The sequence below is a fragment of the Carassius carassius genome, chromosome 23 (assembly GCF_963082965.1).
Source record: "Carassius carassius chromosome 23, fCarCar2.1, whole genome shotgun sequence".
NCBI classification, from domain to species: Eukaryota; Metazoa; Chordata; class Actinopteri; order Cypriniformes; family Cyprinidae; genus Carassius; species Carassius carassius.
Window position 1 is genome coordinate 4,326,371 of NC_081777.1, and position 20,015 is coordinate 4,346,385.

General features: G+C 40.1%; 2 protein-coding genes across 4 annotated transcripts in view; both read right to left on the bottom strand.

Annotated features, from left to right (window-relative positions):
* Positions 1-357: 357 nt before the first annotated feature.
* On the bottom strand, positions 358-10,449 carry rnpepl1 (arginyl aminopeptidase like 1). Of its 2 annotated transcripts, XM_059506010.1 has the most exons (11): positions 9,566-10,448; positions 8,175-8,315; positions 7,934-8,085; positions 7,420-7,536; positions 7,101-7,336; positions 6,792-6,905; positions 6,392-6,504; positions 6,172-6,280; positions 5,726-5,950; positions 3,013-3,155; positions 358-1,983 (listed from the first exon to the last, which is right to left on the bottom strand). In XM_059506010.1, the coding sequence occupies exons 1-11, from the start codon at positions 10,028-10,030 to the stop codon at positions 1,717-1,719; spliced, it is 2,082 nt and encodes a 693-aa protein (XP_059361993.1). In that variant the 5' UTR covers positions 10,031-10,448; the 3' UTR covers positions 358-1,716. The 2 variants fall into 2 exon arrangements, with proteins under 2 accessions (XP_059361993.1, XP_059361994.1); XM_059506011.1 differs by lacking the exon at positions 358-1,983 and having other exon boundaries at positions 3,065-3,197; positions 9,566-10,449.
* Positions 10,450-12,132: 1,683 nt separating this feature from the next.
* LOC132101235 (ATP-binding cassette sub-family C member 5-like) overlaps positions 12,133-20,015 on the bottom strand; it is a 41,855-nt gene continuing 33,972 nt past the window's right edge. For both annotated transcript variants that reach the window (XM_059506008.1, XM_059506009.1), the window contains 7 exons: positions 18,888-18,977; positions 18,564-18,753; positions 16,804-16,963; positions 16,229-16,307; positions 15,897-16,010; positions 15,638-15,802; positions 12,133-13,370 (listed from right to left, as the gene is read on the bottom strand). In XM_059506008.1, coding sequence (XP_059361991.1) covers positions 13,269-13,370; positions 15,638-15,802; positions 15,897-16,010; positions 16,229-16,307; positions 16,804-16,963; positions 18,564-18,753; positions 18,888-18,977 — 900 coding nt within the window. In that variant the 3' untranslated portion in view covers positions 12,133-13,268. The remainder of the gene's footprint in view (positions 13,371-15,637; positions 15,803-15,896; positions 16,011-16,228; positions 16,308-16,803; positions 16,964-18,563; positions 18,754-18,887; positions 18,978-20,015) is intronic.

Consider the following 20,015-nt stretch of genomic DNA (forward strand, 5'->3'; position numbering starts at 1 on the left):
TTTTCCTATTATAGTCCACGCCTATGATTTTTTTCATATTAACCATAGTTAAGTCCATATTAACCACAATGATTTACTTCTCACTACTGATACCAATGTTACTGTTTTTCCTAAAACAGTGTTGTTTTTAATGGTACAGTAATTGTAACTAGAAATACCCTTATTGTTCTATCCCCAATAGATTTAGCATCTACAACAATTCTATCTGAATTCCATAGTTGCTAAGTTGTACCTGTAGAAAAACCATGATATATTTCTAACAATGGGCTGAAGGGGTCACGTGGCTGAAACCGCATATCAAAGCACACACAGACAGGATCAGTAACACATTTACTCATTAAGGTAGACCACATTAGATGAGGGTGGAAAACAACCCCTTTTATTGTTGGCTGTGTTAAAGCCTGCAATCAACAAAACTATGATTCTACAAGTTAGAGAAACTTGCTGATGAGTGTCTGCCACATATGCAAGAAAGAAAAATCCAGGGTTGGATCCTCAGACACAACACAATAAGTGCTCTCTGTTGTCTTTATTACCTGTAAAACTGAACTGGTCTTCCACTGTGCTTGAAGTCAAGGCCACTGATGATCAGCTTGGACCCATCCACTTATAACCCCACCCTGAACACCCAACGCTCAATGCATTCTCACAAATCATAATTTACTCCATTTTCTTCAATATATGATAATTTAAGGGACATTTGCCTATTATAAAATAAAAAAAATGGAGTGAAAAAGGCATTGTTTTCAAAAAAAAAAAAAAAAAAAAAAATTCACAGCATCTCAATTCGTGAAAACAACCTTTCACACAATGTTTGACAATAGTTACCAGTGTCCCCCAGTATGGCTGAAATAACAAATTCAGGCTGTTCATTTGAACAGAAGTGTTGAAAACACCCAGTGTTGAAAGGTTTGAAAGGCACTAACATAGCTCCACTTCTTCGGTCTTGATATACCTGAGACTTAATGTTGAGTGGTTAGCACCAGGAAAGAGAAGCTTGAGAAAGATAGAACCCAGTTCAAACAAATAGGAAGCAATCTATTCATCACAGAAAAGCTGAGAGTGTGTTGGTTCTGCAGGATCTTCATTAGGCCATGATCAGATTTGCACATTTGGGTACAGACTGTGTGCATTCACGTCAGTTTTCAAACACTGTCCCGGAAGGCGATTAGTCAGGGATTGGTCCTCCTCAGAACACCTCTTCGTGGCTAGCAAAATGAAAGTCTCTCAAATCTTGTTAAAGCCTCCAACTGATTTCTCAGAGAACAGATGAGAGCACAAACACAAAATGAGATGATGTGCATAGGCAGGAGGAACATATGCAAAACACCCACAAAAATAAAGACACACATCCACACACTCAAAATGGCAATGGCTAACAGATGGCAACCAGTATCCTTGATACTGACATACCCCTATCCATATGTGCACGCACACACAGACACACACACAGGTGATGGGATAATAACCATCGCAAATTTGTCCTCCACTTTGTTCCACAGCCCTGAGCAGCTTTATATATTTAGCTTATGAAAATCAGTGTCTGCCTTTATAAACAGACATCCCAGTGTTGGTGAGAGTGTACACTCATCAGCGCTGGCCTCCCATAATGCATTGCTATGGTCCAGTCTGAGCCAAGGAGTTCAATTCCTGCCCTGTTCCTGCCCATCTGACTTTTCACCTCAAACCTTCTGCTTCTCCAAAGAAGTTTTGAACTCAAGCGGACACATTGACGTCTCGCAGGGCGATGGTCCCGTTGGCAGGGGGGTCTGTGGGCGACGAAGGGGCAGAGAGGGGTGATGTGAATAGAGAAGGAGCTGTGCTGGTGTTGAGGGCGCTGCTCTGGAACAGTATCTGCTGAAGTGTCCTGCGTAGATTTGGGTGCAAACGGGCCTGAGTTTGATAAAATACCTCCACAGCAAAACACTTCATCACCCCTCCGCACAGATCCTCGTAAAGGGGCACGGTGTACATCCGTGAGGTCTAGAAAGGAAAGAGGGAGAGGAAAGTTAATAGACAACCTACTGCTGAAACAGACCAGATGAAACATTTATTTTCTATATGCCTACATAAAATGCCCCATTCTTAATTTAAAACAGATCTCAGTAAGGTCAAGTCAACATGCCACTGTGAAAGTAGTGACAAAAGTCTAACTGCGTGCACTACTCGCACTTTAACATAAATCTGACAAGGATGTGACGACAATCATTTCACACCAGATAAAGAGTGTTTGAAATGTCACGCAAAGAGGAATGCCTAAAGCACTGTAACAGTTTTTTTTTCTTTTTTTAAACATAGGTTTCCAATATGTTCATTAAAAAAGGTACATTATTAATACCTGTAATAATAAAAATACACCATAACTGGCAAGCAATAATTTAACATTAATTTTTCTGGCATTAAACACATCTCATCTAATCAGAAGTTAGAATAAAAACTAGTGGTCGACCGATAGTGATATCGACCACAGGTTAGAACTGTATGTTTTATATATCCACTTTCGAGGTTTATTTTATACATTTTTTTAATATTTGCCATATATGATAGGTTATGGTATCATCAGAATTCACTATGAAGAATTCATAAACTTATTACAGTCTCTTAGGATGAAATGTAACCATGCTTGACAATACACTAGAATAGAATATGGTAATCAATACAGCATGCTTTCGATGAAGCAAAAGAAACCTGCCAAACTGGTTGTGATTGAGCACATCTCTTTACAGCTCTGAAAAGAGACATGACGTCATGAACAGTCAATAGTCAAAGAGTAGCCGAGAGTGTTTATTAGAAACACTGGAATGTGGATGCCCTTTAAGGAAAACTCAGTTTATACTGAGTGGAGGGGTGAGGGAGAAATAGAGAGCACCAGGCACTAACTCACTGAAGTTCACGCTTTTATAAACCAGAATATCCCTAGCTTAATAGTGTTTGTGCCCTCTAAACACAGGCGATGCTACATTAATGTATTATCAGTTACAGCCCAAAAGACCCTTAATTTACAAAACTCACATGTTTATGCAAGAAGCTGCGAACTCGGGGCAGATCAGGATAAAAGCTGTTCCGCACTACAATCTGCAGCCATCGAATCTGGACTTCAGCGTTCATGCCATCCAACAACGCAGAGTAGCAGCTTGACAAAAAAGTCATCACCTCTGAAATGCCAAGAGATGTCAAACATCAAAGCAATGGGAATACTAATGTGGACAAACTGCAAAATGGATTCTTAAAGGGTTAGTTCACCCAAAAATGAAAATTGGCCCATGAATTACTCACCCTCAAGGCATCCTAGGTGTATATGACTTTCTTCTTTCAGACTAATCCAGTCGGAGTTAATTTAAAGATTGTCTTTGAACTTCCAAGCTGTTTAATGACAGTCAGCGGGTGTTGCAGTGCATCAGTCCAAAAGAAGTGAAATAAAGTGCATCCATACTGTACAGTAGTGGCCAAAAGTTTTGAGAATTACATAAATATTAGTTTTCAAAAAGTTTGCTGCTAAACTGCTTTTAGATCTTTGTTTCAGTTGTTTCTGTGATGTACTGAAATATAATTACAAGCACTTCATACGTTTCAAAGGCTTTTATCGACAATTACATGACATTTATGCAAAGAGTCAGTATTTGCAGTGTTGGCCCTTCTTTTTCAGGACCTCTGCAATTCGACTGGGCATGCTCTCAATCAACTTCTGGGCCAAATCCTGACTGATAGCAACCCATTCTTTCATAATCACTTCTTGGAGTTTGTCAGAATTAGTGGGTTTTTGTTTGTCCACCCGCCTCTTGAGGATTGACCACAAGTTCTCAATGGGATTAAGATCTGGGGAGTTTCCAGGCCATGGACCCAAAATTTCAACATTCTGGTCCCCGAGCCACTTAGTTATCACTTTTGCCTTATGGCACGGTGCTCCATCGTGCTGGTAAATGCATTGTTCTTCACCAAACTGTTGTTGGATTGTTGGAAGAAGTTGCTGTTGGAGGTAGTTTTGGTACCATTCTTTATTCATGGCTGTGTTTTTGGGCAGAATTGTGAGTGAGCCCACTCCCTTGGATGAGAAGCAACCCCACACATGTCAGGATGCTTTACTGTTGGCATGACACAGGACTGATGGTAGCGCTCACCTTTTCTTCTCCGGACAAGCCTTTTCCCAGATGCCCCAAACAATCCGAAAGGGGCTTCATCGGAGAATATGACTTTGCCCCAGTCCTCAGCAGTCCATTCATTATACTTTCTGCAGAAGATCAATCTGTCCCTGATGTTTTTTTTTGGAGAGAAGTGGCTTCTTTGCTGCCCTTCTTGACACCAGGCCATCTTCCAGAAGTCTTGGCCTCACTGTGCGTGCAGATGCGCTCACACCTGCCTGCTGCCATTCCTGAGCAAGCTCTGCACTGGTGGCACTCCGATCCCGCAGCTGAATCCTCTTTAGGAGACGATCCTGGCGCTTGCTGGACTTTCTTGGACGCCCTGAAGCCTTCTTTACAAGAATTGAACCTCTTTCCTTGAAGTTCTTGATGATCCTATAAATTGTTGATTTAGGTGCAATCTTAGTAGCCACAATATCCTTGCCTGTGAAGCCATTTTTATGCAACACAATGACTGCACGCGTTTCTTTGCAGGTCACCATGGTTAACAATGGAAGAACAATGATTTCAAACATCACCCTCCTTTTAACATGTCAAGTCTGCCATTCTAACCCAATCAGCCTGACATAATGATCTCCAGCCTTGTGCTCGTCAACATTCTCACCTGAGTTAACATAACGATTACTGAAATGATCTCAGCAGCTCCTTTAATGACCGCAATGAAATGCAGTGGAAAGGTTTTTTTGGGATTAAGTTAATTTTTATGGTAAAGAAGGACTATGCCATTTATTTTATCACTCTTCATAACATTCTGGAGTATATGCAAATTGCTATTATAAAAACTTAAGCAGCAACTTTTCCAATTTCCAATATTTATGTAATTCTCAAAACTTTTGGCCACGACTGTACGTAATAAAAAGTGCCTCACATGGCTCCGGGGGGTGAACAAAGGCCTCTAAGCTTTTTTGTAAGAAAAAATAACCATATTTAAAACATAATAATCAATTTAATCTAGCTTGTGTTCACTGTTGGCTTTGCATACGCACCGCTCAGAATTGATGCACGCGGAAACACAGCAGAGAGATCAAAACAAAATACGGGCACAAATTAGAAGTACAAAACGAGAATTTGTAAAGAAGAATGTCAGAGGATTTCGATATAAGCCAAGAGGAGACTGTTTTTCCTTTGCTAAAGTAAGGAATCTTTGCTTATTTTGCCCGTTAACAAACGTTGGTTTTCACGAGACTGCATGCACAAATCTGACATCTTATGTCATCCTTTAGAGCTGTTTCCATGTACAACTGTAGGTGCAAGCTAGATTAAAGTGATTATTAAATTTTGAATATTGATATTTTCTTACAAAAATGCATTGATTTGCTATTTGCTATGCATTGATTCGTTCGCCCCCAGGAGCCATGTGAGACACTATTTATTATGGATGGATGTGCTTTATTTCACTTCTTTTGGACTGATGAACTGCAGCACCCGCTGACTGCCATTAAACAGCTTGGAAGATCAATGTAATTTTTTTATATAACTCTGATTGGATTCACCTGAAAGAAGGAAGTCATGTATGCCTAGGATAGCTTTAGGGTGAGTAAGTAATAGTCTCATTTTCATTTTTGGGTGAACTATCCCTTTAATACCTTGAGGCAGAGGTGAGCGGTCTAGAAGTCTGTCCAGGAAGAGGACGGTCTGAAAGGTGCTCCAGGAGGAGAGGTCAAATGTAGAGATCACTTGGGGGTCAGGTGCGTCCACTCCCCAAAGATCACACAGGTGCTGAACAGGGCCTGTGAGAGCTCTGCCCGCCGAGAGATCTGGTTCACATAACGGAGGACCACAGCCATTTAGCCATCGCTCAAATTCCAGACCTGAGCAAGAGGGGAAGGAAGAAGGAGGGGAAGTAGTGTCACATTTCTGTTTATTTAGCCTCCATCTCTTGCACTGCTGATGTTACTATGACCCCTCACTGGGTGTTATGACTGGCTCAACAGGGAAATTCCTAACTGAGGACAAACGGAGCGCAGTGAGATGAGTAACTAGAAGTATCTCTGTGTGTTAATCATCATCTCTGACAGCTGTTGAAACTCACCCTCTCGTTGAGCAACACAGCTCTCCTTCAGCTCAGGGAAGAAGCCAAGGAAAAAGTCCAATAGATCCTGAGCGATCACACTGCTGAATCTGAACTTCTCAATGTAGGCCTACACAGTGGAGGGTGGAAAATTTCAGAAATTTCATGTGTGGACCATGCCATATATGTAGAGTGGAGCATAGAAAATGCACGTATGTGTGGTAAATGTCATGTTTCTCACCCTAAGGAAGCTATCAAATCTCTTGATGTCACCACACAGCTGTGAGAGGTAAGATACAAAGCAAAAGCCTTTCTCATAGGTGAACAGATTCATAAGACTGCTGGGGTTTATACCTTTGGAGAAAGAGAAGGAAAAAGGATAACATCTCACATTGACCCACAAATCACGGGTCTGACACTTCACAAGTACGTTATAAATATTTAAACATTTTCCAGACAAGCTGAACTTTGCAAAGGAAGATTTTCCTAGCTTCTGTCTTTCTGAAATCCGAGTAACAAGGAATTTTAGATGCATTTACCACACAGCTATTTCAGGTGTACGGAAAAATCACTAAGTGCCAAACCCAAGGTCTCTTTCAGACTCATACAAAGGCTGGTTTCTATTGTTAGAAAGGTTGTACCTGGCTCAAATTTGGCCTGCAGCTTACTGACTGGATTGTTGTCTCCAAGAAGACGCATCTGTCTGTGAAGAGCATCTAGACGGAACACAGTCTCAAGACAAGTGAAGGCTTCTCCTGAATTAGAAAAAAGAAAAGATAAATGTAAGGAGAGCATTGTGGGAGATCAACAGGCCTCTGCACTCTGCTGGGACAAATGCAAACACTCCCATATCACTGGCATCATTCTACACAAGTATGTGACATGTATGCACCAACATTTGCAAAAGTGGTGATGTTTTTATGTTTGGATATGTGTGAGGACGTGTATACCATAGGCCTCTGTGGTAATGCGCCTCTGAGCATAAGTTGCCAGACCCTCACTGAGCCACATCTCTTCCCAGGTAGCATTGGTGACCGCATTGCCAAACCAGCCGTGAGCAATCTCATGGATGACATCAATCAGCAGAAACTCTTGACTCTCCAGTATGGAGGAAATTATGAAAGTAAGACAGGGATTCTCCATGGCAACGATGGGGAATGAAGGAGGAAGGAACACTATGTCGTACCTGTAAAGGGAGGGACGGGATAATGCCTGATAATGAGCCTTGATGTGTACAAGATTGATATGACTGGAAAGTAAAGAACTGACCTTCCCCATACATAAGGCCCAAAAAGGCCCTCTGCCACATTAAGCCAGCGTTCCACACTGCCACCCAGTTTACTGACCGCACACGTCAGGATGCAGGGCTCTGCCCACACACGACTCCTGAAAGCAGATTGTGGCTGAGGTAAAGCACTAAACACTAATGAAGACGATGCATATAAAAAGCTTAAAAAGCCAGCATGTCCAGGCTAGGTATGCTAGATAGTACTGGTTTGGTTTTGATATGCTAATAAACCAGCATAGCCATGATGTGTGGAAGCAAAACTTAGTTGGTAAACCAGCATGGTTTTCTGGTAACCTTGTTGACCAAAGTAGCCCATTCATTCTGATAAAGATGGCAACTGATGTGGTCCTGACAACTGTGGTTAAGCAGCCTATCTGAGAAAAACCAGCACACTAGCATTCTAGACTGAGCACCAGTATATCACCGTTTAAAACAACATATGCTGCTATCAAACTATTCTGTTGTTTTCAGCAGGGATACTCAATCCCTATTTACCTGGGCCCAATGTCTGCATGCTGTAGGTCTCCTGCCACTAGAGCAACCAAGTAGGCTGGGACAGGGTACTCCATGGAGAACTGGAAAACCCTGTCCTGTTTAGAGTATGCACTTCTTGAGGCACTCATCAACACTGTGACACCCTCTGGTACCTGTAACACAGTACACATGATCTAAAACCAGAAAACAACACTGAATTCCCACAGAGATGTTTGGGTGGATCTGACCAGCTTAGACTCACCCTAACAGTGGCAGAGTAGGTGCTTTTGATGGCTGGGGTGTCAAAACAGGGAAAAAATGACCGGTTGCAGACTGAGTGACCCTGAGTGAAGACCAACGGACGCGTTTGTCCGCATGTCAGCTCGGCATCCAGCCACCAAATCTGATGAAGGAACCAGGGAACAATGAAGTGAGGGAGTACCTTTGGCAAATAACCATTCTAGAGAATAGCTCTGAGCATGCAAATGATTCACTACAGATTTACGTAACCAGGTTTAGGTTGCATGGTTAATAGATAGGCACTAAAGCATTGTAATTTCATTTATTTCATGCAGGTGAAGAAGTTGTGAATCCAAACGTCAAATTAAATTCTTGATGAAGTTGCAGAAACAACAGACAACTACCCCTATAGAGGTGAGCAGCTAAATGCCTGTTTTGTGTGTATATTACGCCCCTAAAATAGCACAGTGTAAGCAGGACTCAGCGGTAAGAAGAATGACCTTCTAGCCTGGACCCAGTTTTGGACCAGCTTACAGAGCTGTCGTAATGTTTTTATACATAAAAACATGTTTTTATGCATTGCAAACTCGTATACTTGGCTCTCTGTGATGTTTGTTGTGTAATTTGTTATGAATTCTGCTGATGCCAAGTGCTTGCCAAGGTAATGTTATCTAGCTGGCGATTAAAGATGAGGTTTTGGAAGCATCAGTGAGAATGATGTTTTGGGTTGAAAAAGACTTCCAAGAAACTGTTGTCATGTTGATGTAGCTGTATAGTTTCTGGCTAATACAGCAAATTATTATTCTTTTTGTAATGAAGAAAACTAATGAAAAATGTCATTTCTAACACATAATGCTACTAAACACTGCTTTAAAAAATAGCAGTCAAGGGAGTATATAAGGTAGGCTACGTTTAAGTGCAACCCCTTTGTGCAAGACAGGTTACAGTGCAAATAACACTAAACAGTTTTTCGTAATCAACTTATTTTTTCCAGCCATCTGTAATTGAAACCTGTTTAACACAGCCCACCTCCCAGTAATGAGCTCGTGCACTCATAATCATGACCTGGATAACTCTAGTTATCTACTTACTGGGACATGTCACTACACTGAGGTCATTCTTATCAGTATAGCTCAGACGCTCCAGTACACTCACTGTGTTTTATCCTGGCCTGTGTCTAATAAATAAACGGGTGATTCCACACCCATGTTTATAGTCCCGCGTGACGCGTGCCACAGGACCCCTTTAATCTCGCGTAAAAGCGAACGTGGCAGAACTGGTTATCAACATTAAGGCTCGGCTGCTGGGATATTTTGAGTGGATGTTGACTCTGTGTACAATAGTCCTGTGCAACAAAGTTATTATTAGCGTGTATGAGAGGCGGCTCGCCAGCTGTCACCGCGTTGACCTTACCGCAGGGCCGTCTGTGGAAGTGTAGCGGATGGTGACACGGAAAGCCCGGTGCGGCCGGGTCACCGCGGCCGGGAGGCTGATGTTCAGAGACGAGCCGTAATCGGTGAACGGTTCTATTCGGTAGGTGAGCGACAAAAACACGTCGGGAGCACCGGACGCGCCGGGCACCTTGCAGTCCACGGAATGAATTAATAATGAAGGATGCGTGTCCAGAATGAGCGACTGGACGCCGGGCTGGACGGGCGTGAGCTCTAGAACCTGCCATCCCGTCATCCTCTTGATGGCGAAGTTCAGGTGGAGGTCCAGGTGGAAATGTCGGAGTTTAAAGCTGTGGAAGTTGGACGCCGACGCGACGTCCACCAGGCGACAGTGCGCCAGACTCCGGCCGCCCTCGCAGGACTTATTACCGGCCACGGACAGCACTTTCCGACAGCAGCACAGCGTCGGCCGCTGCAGCTCGGCCATCGCAAAGTTCGGCGATTAAACACACGATAACAGCGTCTAACTTTAAAAGCGGCGGTCGCGAGCTGCGGTCCTCGGAGTGGAGCTCGGCGGAAGAGAGATGAGCGAGAGATCGAGTGAATACATTGTTGCTGGAGTTAAAGGGGCTGGACACTCCGTGGAGGAGGAAACCGAGTTAAAGTAATGGTAATAAAACGAGCAGGAAGGCAGTAAAAGGCATTAAAACAAAACACAAGTCTACGTAAAATCCATTAGAGCCGCAGACACGACTGACTTCAACCCTCCGACCTCCATCTAAAGCAGAATATAGATGCGGATGTCCCAGTCCGTCATAGGTCCCTACGGAAAGATCGGTAAAAACTACCGGCAGAAGAAGAAACGCATAGTGAAACCCCGATGAACAGAAACGGTATGAGTTAAGTGACTCCCTTAGAAAACAGGAAGTAAAAACAGGGGAGGAAATCACTTCGAGACGGGAAAGTTTTCGAGCTGCAGGGCGGCGCTGCGGAGCTCGCGATCAACCGCAAAAACACGGTCCAGCAGCGGACAAGCGTCTTCAAAACACAGGTCAACAAAAACAATGTACACTTCCATAATGTAGCCTACTTAAAGCGCTCTATTTTCGTGCTTCATATACTAAAAATGATTTGCTACTTCTTAAGATGAGCTAAGTTAATGTGCTATTTTAGGACATGATAACTAAAATGTGCTTTAAACATACTATCTCTTAACTTAAAAAAAATTAAGTCACCACTTGTAATGCACTTGAGTGTAGGCTACTATAAAAGAAGGGTTCAAGTGGTATACCTTTTTAAATAGAGATGCTACTATGTTAAAAGCGCATTTTAAAAGTTCTAAAGAGTTAATTTTAGTATATTAAGTACAAAATAAATAGTGCGCGGAAATAAAGCACTTGAAGTACATTATCAGGAAGTGTACTTTATTTAACCTGGGGAACAACCTGACAGGGTCATATTTGTTATAGATTACAATGTAGTTTATATAAAGTGTCCCAGTTAGTATTGGTAATAGACCAGTTAATGTCACATCAGATGGTGTTGTCTGACTGGGATTAAAAGGACTGGACTAGTAGGAATGCATCCATATCTTATAACAAAACACTTATTTCATGTTATGGCCAAAACCCAGTAAATTTTCTGTAAATAAGTTAATAATAAAATACTAAAATCAGCCATTTAACATGCTACATCATTACAGTATTAAAAGGAACATACGATACTGTTATTAAAATAGTTATGTTTTTAATGATTAAATTTAAGGGAGCATCAGATGAGGCAAATGTATTGTAAATGTAAAATTGGAGAAACAAGCATGCACAATCACATCTCCAAAATCATCAACCTACTATAAATGACCAAAATCTGTAATATCATCTAAAATGGTGCTGATGCAATGTTTCATAATAACATTTACAGCTGGCTATTCCAGGTTGAATTTACTTAAGACAAAGGAGTGGTAATTATATTTGGAAATAAAGATGAAATATCAAAGGTGAGTGCTTGACTTCAAAAACTAAAAATGAAGTCAGGAACCTTGATATCATTCTGGAAAGAGCCATCCTGCATAAGCATATGATAATGTATTGGCTGCTCAGGTCCGTTTGTTGTAATGTCTGAAAGTGCTTGTTTCCCTCTTCATACTGGACACCGTCCTGCTTTCTTTCATTGGCCAGATGTGTTTGTGGACTGGACGTGGTTCATAGTTTATGTACTTTCTCCCAAAGTAATTATATTTCTCATCAGCAGAAAGAACGAATGGAAGATCTATTATATTCTCAAGTATATCACTTTCTTTGGGTCTTTGTCTCCCTCAGAAATTGTAATGTTCTTTTCTTAGCATTGCCATAAATGCATGCGCCATCTAAGGTGAACAGAAGTCTAAATAAATGGGAGGTAATTATTATTAGGAAATGGCAGAATAACAGGATGCATAACAGAATTGAATCTGTGAAAAAGCCACATGAATTATAGTGTATCATGACTAAAATGAACGTCTCGTCTTCTTTTATAAGCATTTCACTCTGGTATCACATTTTTATTACTGTTAATCCTCTCAGTAATCCAGAAACATAGACACAGAAAGGGTAAACCTAAAATAAATTTATTGAGACAGTGGAGAGACTGTACACTCTCCTACTCTCCTTCCACCCTTCTCACAAGGCAATAAAAAAAATCATGCTAAGGCTATGGAAAAAATGGAAATGACGTGACATTTTTGCAGGGTCTGATGAGGGGGACTTGGAAATCAGATTCCCCTTCCTGCAGACCACAAATGACCATCACAACCTGATTCAGAGAGTCCATTCAGAGCGATATCTTTGTGCCAGTGCTGTGATAGACAACGTAACACACACACACACACACACACACACACAAAAAAAAAAAAGGCCCATTCTAGCAAATTTGGCCAGCTAAGATTACGCTTGACGAGCGTCTTTTTGGGACAGAGTCAAAACAACGTCTGTGATCTCCTACAGAAGTGAATACAAAGTGCAAAAACAAGCCCAAATGAAAAATGCTTTCATACATAAAAGAGCAACAAAAAATACCACGTAAGAGGAAAAATAAAAGGAACAGGCAGAAATGTTAACCGTGGAAATAGGCTATAAATATACAAAGGCATCTTAGCTAAGACTGAATCCTTGGTGTGCTGAACAAGGAGACAGTAAATAAGCAGCACTGTTTCTCTTAAAGAGTCCCACTTACTCAGTGCTTCAACATCCTGTGAACAACGTCACCTGTGCCAAAGTTTAGGGTTCAAGTCACAAGACAACATTTACACATGTACTGATGACCATCTAGTTGTCAAAAATATTAAACTGTAATGAAAGATGATACATCTGAATGTATGTATATATTACATACTGTACACAGACCAGCAGAATCAATACAAAAGCACTCTGCAACCACCTTGTAAATACATATAAACAGAGATATGTACGCTGTAAAACATACCAGTTTGCATGAATTGAAACTGATTTCCTCACTTCGTTATGTAAATATCAGTGTTTCCTGACCTAAGCATTTAAGCTCACAAGTAGTACATCTTAACAGGCATGCCCCTAATGACAGCCCATGAGTTTCATGGAAATACAATACTCTCCCTCCCCAGGTCCCTATAGGTTTGCAGGAGGGAGTAACATTGAAGCAGCAATGTCTGGAATATTAATGGGGAATGTTCCCTCCGGTCCTCAGGAGTGAAACCTTGGCTCGGACATCCTTTAGCCTCTTACAGAGATTTTGTTCTCCACCGCTGCCAGCATCGCACAGAAGCGTGAGTTTTCATTCGCCAAGAGCTTGGACGGCTCGTCAAATTCCACCAACTGGGTCCAAAAAAAAAAAAAAAGGAGAGAAAAGAAAAAGGCTGTGAGTCGGTAAATAGAAGAACAACAAAAAAAGGGCTTCTTTCATCAAATACGTTTGAAGGAACCGTGGAGCATTGGATTACGTCCCACCAGGGTCTTGGGGCAAAAATGCCACCAAAGTGAACAAAAACGACATCCAAACTCAAGACAAGTAGGAGACAATTGCCCTTGCACAAGTAAACTAAATCTGTTATGCCTTCTCACATTGCATCATACCTTCTGTTCAGTTTTTGCAGCATTAAGCATTATAACCAATCACACGCATTTCTAATGAGCTTATGAACCCAATGGCCAGAGTTATTCCGCTAAAAATGCATGTTTTGTTCACTGCATAACCAATTTGAACTCTTTCACTTCTAATGCTTAAAAAGCAATAGACAAATTCATAAACCGTTCTTCTGTTCCACTTCTGCAGCAGTGTTAATTTTGGCAGGCATTTTTGATTTAGTCTTAGTCTTGAGATGAAAATGCTTAATGGTCTTAGTCACATTTTAGTCATTAGAGTCTTTCATAGTTTTAGTCGACAAAGTCATTGCATTTTTGTCAACTTTTAGTTATTACTTTTAGTCAATAGTTTTAGCCAAACTGTAATAACCAAAAAAATATTTTGGTAGCTATTTTATATGTAGTTTTTAAATTAAAATAATCATGAATTCTTCTCTCTTTAGACCAAATCAATTAAGCTTATGACAAATATGAATCAAGGACTGAATTTGGAAAATCTTAAATAAATTATGACAATTTTCAATTTTTTTTTTTTTTTTTTTTTTAAAGAAGCACAATAATACAAGATACTGTAGGTTTTACTTAACATGTATACATTAATTTAACATCTTTTGTTGGGTAACATTAATGACAGATAGTAATTTAATTTGGAATGCTGTCCTTTTAAGACGGAAGGCATGCATGAAATACTGACACACGTTCAGTTTTCACTAGACGTGCTCCGATCACGATCAGCCGATCGTTAATGCGCATCTCGTCAGTAAAGCCGGTTCTCTAATCAGCGGTTAATTCCATCAGGTGCGTGATTTCACATAGAGCAGCTGTTACTACACAGAGCCGTTGTTAACTGAGAAGATGCGCAAATAAACGCTGAAAATGAACGTGGATTTGCGCATCTTCTCAGTTAACAACGGCTCTGTGTAGTAACAGCTGCTCTATGTGAAATCACGCACCTGAGGGAATTTACTGCTGATTAGAGAACCGGCTTTACTGACGAGATGCGCATTAATGATCGGCTGATCGTGATCGGAGCAGCCCTAGTTTTCACACACCTGTTCACGTTTACTTAATCCATAACCTACTGTATTTACGTGAGATACTCTACACGATAAATATTGGACTGCTGTGTGTGTATTTGAGCGCTGAGAACTGATCGTGCGCTGTATGTGAGAACTGAGGAAGTGGAGCGCGCGTGAGAGAGAGAACACTTCTATCAGCGTGATTCCGCCTATCCCGCCTTCACTAACTTTAAGTTAATCGACAACGAATTGTGACTCCTGGGAAAAACGTGATGTCTGGTCTCCTCATCCCTACCCTTGAGGGTGCTGAGGCCATTGTTTCATATCGCTAGTTCGCGTTGTATTAGCCTATCCATCCACTGCGGCTGCTATACTGACTAGTCTGCAAACGGCCCTTATCCGATTGCAATCCAATGACAGGGACAGACATTTTGAAGGACAATAGCCTACAGGATGTATTTTGAATGTCCGGTAGTCCTCAGATAACATTATAGTCCAGTCTCCTCTAGTTAACGAAGACATGGCATAAATTTCGTCATAATTTCGTCATCAGATATATTTTTTAGCTCATCAACGTCTCATCCTAGTCACAGAAAAAATGTTTGTTAACGAAATTAACACTGGTTTGAAGTAAAGATGGCTTTTGGTGATGCTGCTAAAACTTGATTGGTCTATATCATTCTGATTGATTGATAAATTGGTAAAATGTAAGTATTTGATATAGGGCTGTGCAATTAATCGCATGCGACTGTCATGCGCATCTTTTCAGTAAAGATGTGCATGACAATCAAAAGCGATTAATTGCACAGCCCTAATTTGATGTAAAGTATTTGACATTTAATACAAGTAAATATAGAGACTGCCCCTACAATGATAAAACAAAAAAAAACAATACCCACAAAAATAAATACCGGGGCAAATATTGTCCCTTAATGAAAAGGTTTTTTTATCCAAACTAGTCATTAGTCCGCTACACCATACCTGGCCCTGATTGAGCACCATGATACGGTCACAGCTGAGCACCGTATGCAATCTGTGTGCAATGGTCAGCGTGGTGCAGTCCTGGAACGCATTACGAATCGTCTCCTGAATCAGATTGTCAGTCTCTGTGTCCATCGCCGCTGTGGCCTCGTCCAGAATCAAGATCTAAAAATCAGGAGGCAAACAAATCGGATGAGTCGGTTAAATGAGACACAGTCTGTTCTGCACGATCAGCTGATTCCAGTCAATGTTAACTCACCTTGCACTGTCTCAGAAGAACTCGGGCCACACACAGCAGCTGCCGCTCACCCACGGAGAAATTCTCCCCGTTTTCCACCACCTCGGACTCCAGCTTTAAAGGCAGCTGAGACACCTGAACAACAGAGAGGAGATGCAGGACATCAATCACAAAGATTCAAAGCCGTGGGAAAACTGAATGTAACGCTGATGAGATGAAGGGAAGAACAACAAGAAGTCATGGGAGAGTGAGATTTCATACGTGACAAACTGAGAAGCTGCTATGTGAAAGTGGGCAACCTGTAAACGTTATACACGGTGTGTGTCACTTGTGAAGGGTTTTCTGTAGCTTACACATTCTTTCATATGTGTCCTCTGCAGGGCATCCCAGATTTGCTCCTCTGAATACAGGTTAAAAGGATCCAAGTTGGATCTGTTCATAAAGAATACAAAACGAGTGAGGATAGCAAAATAAGATAAACTGTGACATATAACCAAAAATTCTTCATACAACGCACTACCAGTAAAACTGATACAAATTTGTGACCAAAAATTCTTCAGACACTTTGACCTGACCATGTTTTATTAAGTGTTTTTTTCTTTTATTGCTAATGCAACCTTTTTACATCACAGAATGAACAAAATGAAGCATTGCTTGGTAATCGGTATGATCTAATTGTGTACCGTACTTAAATTTAACAGCTGACAGCTATTCGACATAATTCAGAACATATCTTTCTATCAAAGTTATCTGACATTATCAAGATGAAGTTAATGTCATTTTTTATTACCATTTACTAAACTACAACGAATAAACTGTGATAATGTGAGAAATGTTGAAGGTGTCTGAATAATTTTTGGTTTGACTGTACCTATGTGTGAAATGGTCTGTTGGATACACAGCACAAGTCAGAGGAGGTCCCGCCTACCTGACAGTACCACTGAAAAGCACTGGCTCCTGTGGAATGATTGACAGTTTGCTGCGCAAATCAGCAAGGCCAATGTCGCAAATGTTGACACCATCAATCTTGATGGAGCCACCACACGGTTCAACCAGCCGGTACAGAACCACTCCCAGAGACGACTTCCCTGAGGGCAGATTTATTACACATTTATCTAGATTCACCATGAAAGTGATTTAGAAAAAAAACCCTGATTATAAAAGTTACCTTAAATTGAATATCTGATTTGCACAATAATTTATTTTAAAAGTTAATGATGTCTTGATAAACTTTTATTATTACCACTTTATACATTATTAAGGTATTCAAAACCATTAAAAATATTTTTTATTATTATTATATATGTAAATGTGTCAAATGTACATAATTTTTATTTTTATTAATTATATTTATTTATTTTTAGTTATGCGCGGTCAAAACCCGTTCTGTGGGTAGTATGGCAGTATCAAATTTTCATGGTGCGATTAATTGCTATTGTTTTTATCACTGTATACGGCATTATCATGGTATTGAAATTTAGTTACAAAAAACAAAAAAGTGTTGTCAAAGTATAACAGGTTTAATAACTCGTTTCCTATAACAAAAAGAACTGAACATTTACATACAATAAAAGTAATACACAAAAAAATATAAAGTAAAAAAATTCACACAGATTAAAGTGCCAAAGAATTCTCAAGACCAATAAGTAACACTTTACAATAAGATCTCATTAGTTGATGCATTAACATTAATAATGAGCAATAGCTACATTTGCACATTAAAACAGAAGTTATTAGTTCATTAAATAACAGTTGAAACTTTTTCTTTTTAACAACGTTTTATTAAATATTGAAATTATCTAAGATTAATGAACGTTTAGAAAAAATTTTCATTGACATTGTTTGCTAATGAATTAACTAATGTTAATTAACTAAGCCTTAATTTAAAGTGTTACCAAACAATAAAGAATCAAAACATTTCAAAGGATATCTAGGGCATGTTGTAGAATCTTATTTTACAATAAACAGCCTATTAAGTCTAGATATTTAAGTATTTGGCGCTGTGATCTGAACGGCTATTTAAACCATTGCAGCTGTTTTATTTAGAGAGTTTCTGGGGTAACGGCTGCATTTCTGCTGTTCAGCGCCATCTGCTGTCAGAGTTATGTGCGCTTTCATCCAGAGTTTCTCTCACACTCTCTGCCATGCAATTCTTATCTGTGTTTCCCGCTCTCTCTCGTGAAATCAACACGGAAGTTACTCATCCATTTAAATTATATTAACCACTTCAGCTGTTATTTTGATTTTTTTGAGAATTAGGCATATGCAATATTGGACCCACCGGTGGGTCCCCAGAGTTGATGTGGTTAAGCCTTTAAGTTCTGCATAATTAAGGGCGTGGCCACTTGAGTGACAGGCAGATTTCCACTGCTGTCACCGCTGTCGAGCTAGGTGGGCGTGGTTTCAGCAACCTCCTCCTGCCTCTTTTGCCTATTTTTGATTATCCGGGAGCGACGTACTAGCAAGATGGTGACAACAGGCTCCGCCCACTTTGAGCTTCAAAAACGCTCTTCAGAAATCTACAGGTCATGTCATGGAAACTACGTCCATGTATTTTTACCGTCTATGGACGCAGCATACAGCGGTGTTTTGCATTGTGACCAGGAAAATATTTTTTTAATGCATTCCAAAAAGAATCGGAATAATAAATTAAATATCATACTTAAAGAGAACAGACATAAGACTGACCTGAGCCCGTTCGTCCCACAATCCCGACCTTCTCTTTCGGTCGAATGGTGCAGGAAACTTTCTTCAGTATCATTGGGAGGTTGTCTCTGTACCTCATCTCCGTTTCATCAAACACGATCTCACCTTCCTGGGGCCAGTCAGATGGAGGAGCCTTGTTTTTCACCCTCGCAGGAGCCTCCAGAGACAGAGACTAAGACAGACAGAGGTGACTAAGCAAAGGTAGAACTTCATCCTTTCTGAATTCATCGTAAAAAGAGTTACAACAGACCTCAGATCTGGAAGAGAAGCTTTTAATGTCAAGTTGAAATGATGCAGGACTAGTACCTTGATGTAATGGTGGATTCTCTCTACTGAGGTGAACCGAGCTTCAGTCTCAGAGGCCAAGCGAACAGTAAACTGGAATAATCCTGTAAGCTGTGAGAGACGAAAGAGATGTTAAGATGCAATATCTATATAGTTACAATTCATTCTTATTCATTCGTTTAAGTTTATTTGCTTCAGTTAAGTACTTTAAGTTAGACTAAATTAACAGTTCAATTAGCCAAGGTGACAAGTTTGTTATATATATATACGTGACCCTGGACCACAGTCTTAAGTCTCTGGGGTATATTTGTAGCAATAGCCAAAAAACATAGTATAGGTCAAAATCATCTATTTTTCTTTTATGCCAAAAACTATTAAGATAAGTAAAGATCATGTCCCATGAAGATATTTTGCAAATTTCCTACCGTAAATGTACCAAAACTTAATTTTTGATTAGTAATATGCATTATTAAGAATTAATTTGGACAACTTTAAAAGGCAATTTTCTAAATATTTATAGATTTTTTGCGCCCTCAGATTCCAGATTTTCAAATAGTTGTATCTCAGCCAAATATTGTCCGATCCTAATAAACCATACATCAATGGAAAGCTTATTTATGAAGAATTGACACTTAAGACTGGTTTTGAGTTTCCAGGGTCACACAAACATACACACTTTTTTTTTTTTTGCAGTTAATATTTATTTTAATATTTAAGTAACAAACATGTTTTTAATGGTTTCAATTAAATAACCCTGGTACAAATGTCAACTGGCAATCTGACCTTATGCAAATCTCATTTGAAGGAAATATATGCATCCTACACTTATTTTTGTTATTACACTTGTTTTGTTTGTTTGGTCCTGAGTTTGATTCCCTCACTATTTCACCGTGGGTTTATTTCCACATCGTATGATTTGGCTGTAAACCACAGTGTATTTGCGTCATCAATTGAATACTGCCTGCTTATCAGTATAACCAGGTAATGATGACTCAGGAGGGAAAAGGTGCTTAAATGGAAAGCATTTTTCTCACTTCACATTTTGGCAGAAGACCAATCAGACAAAAGGCATAACATGCACAGAATGGCATGTGCATCAGTCTGCCACAGATGCAAATTATGTGGGTTTTTCTAAGCAGTGAGGAGAAA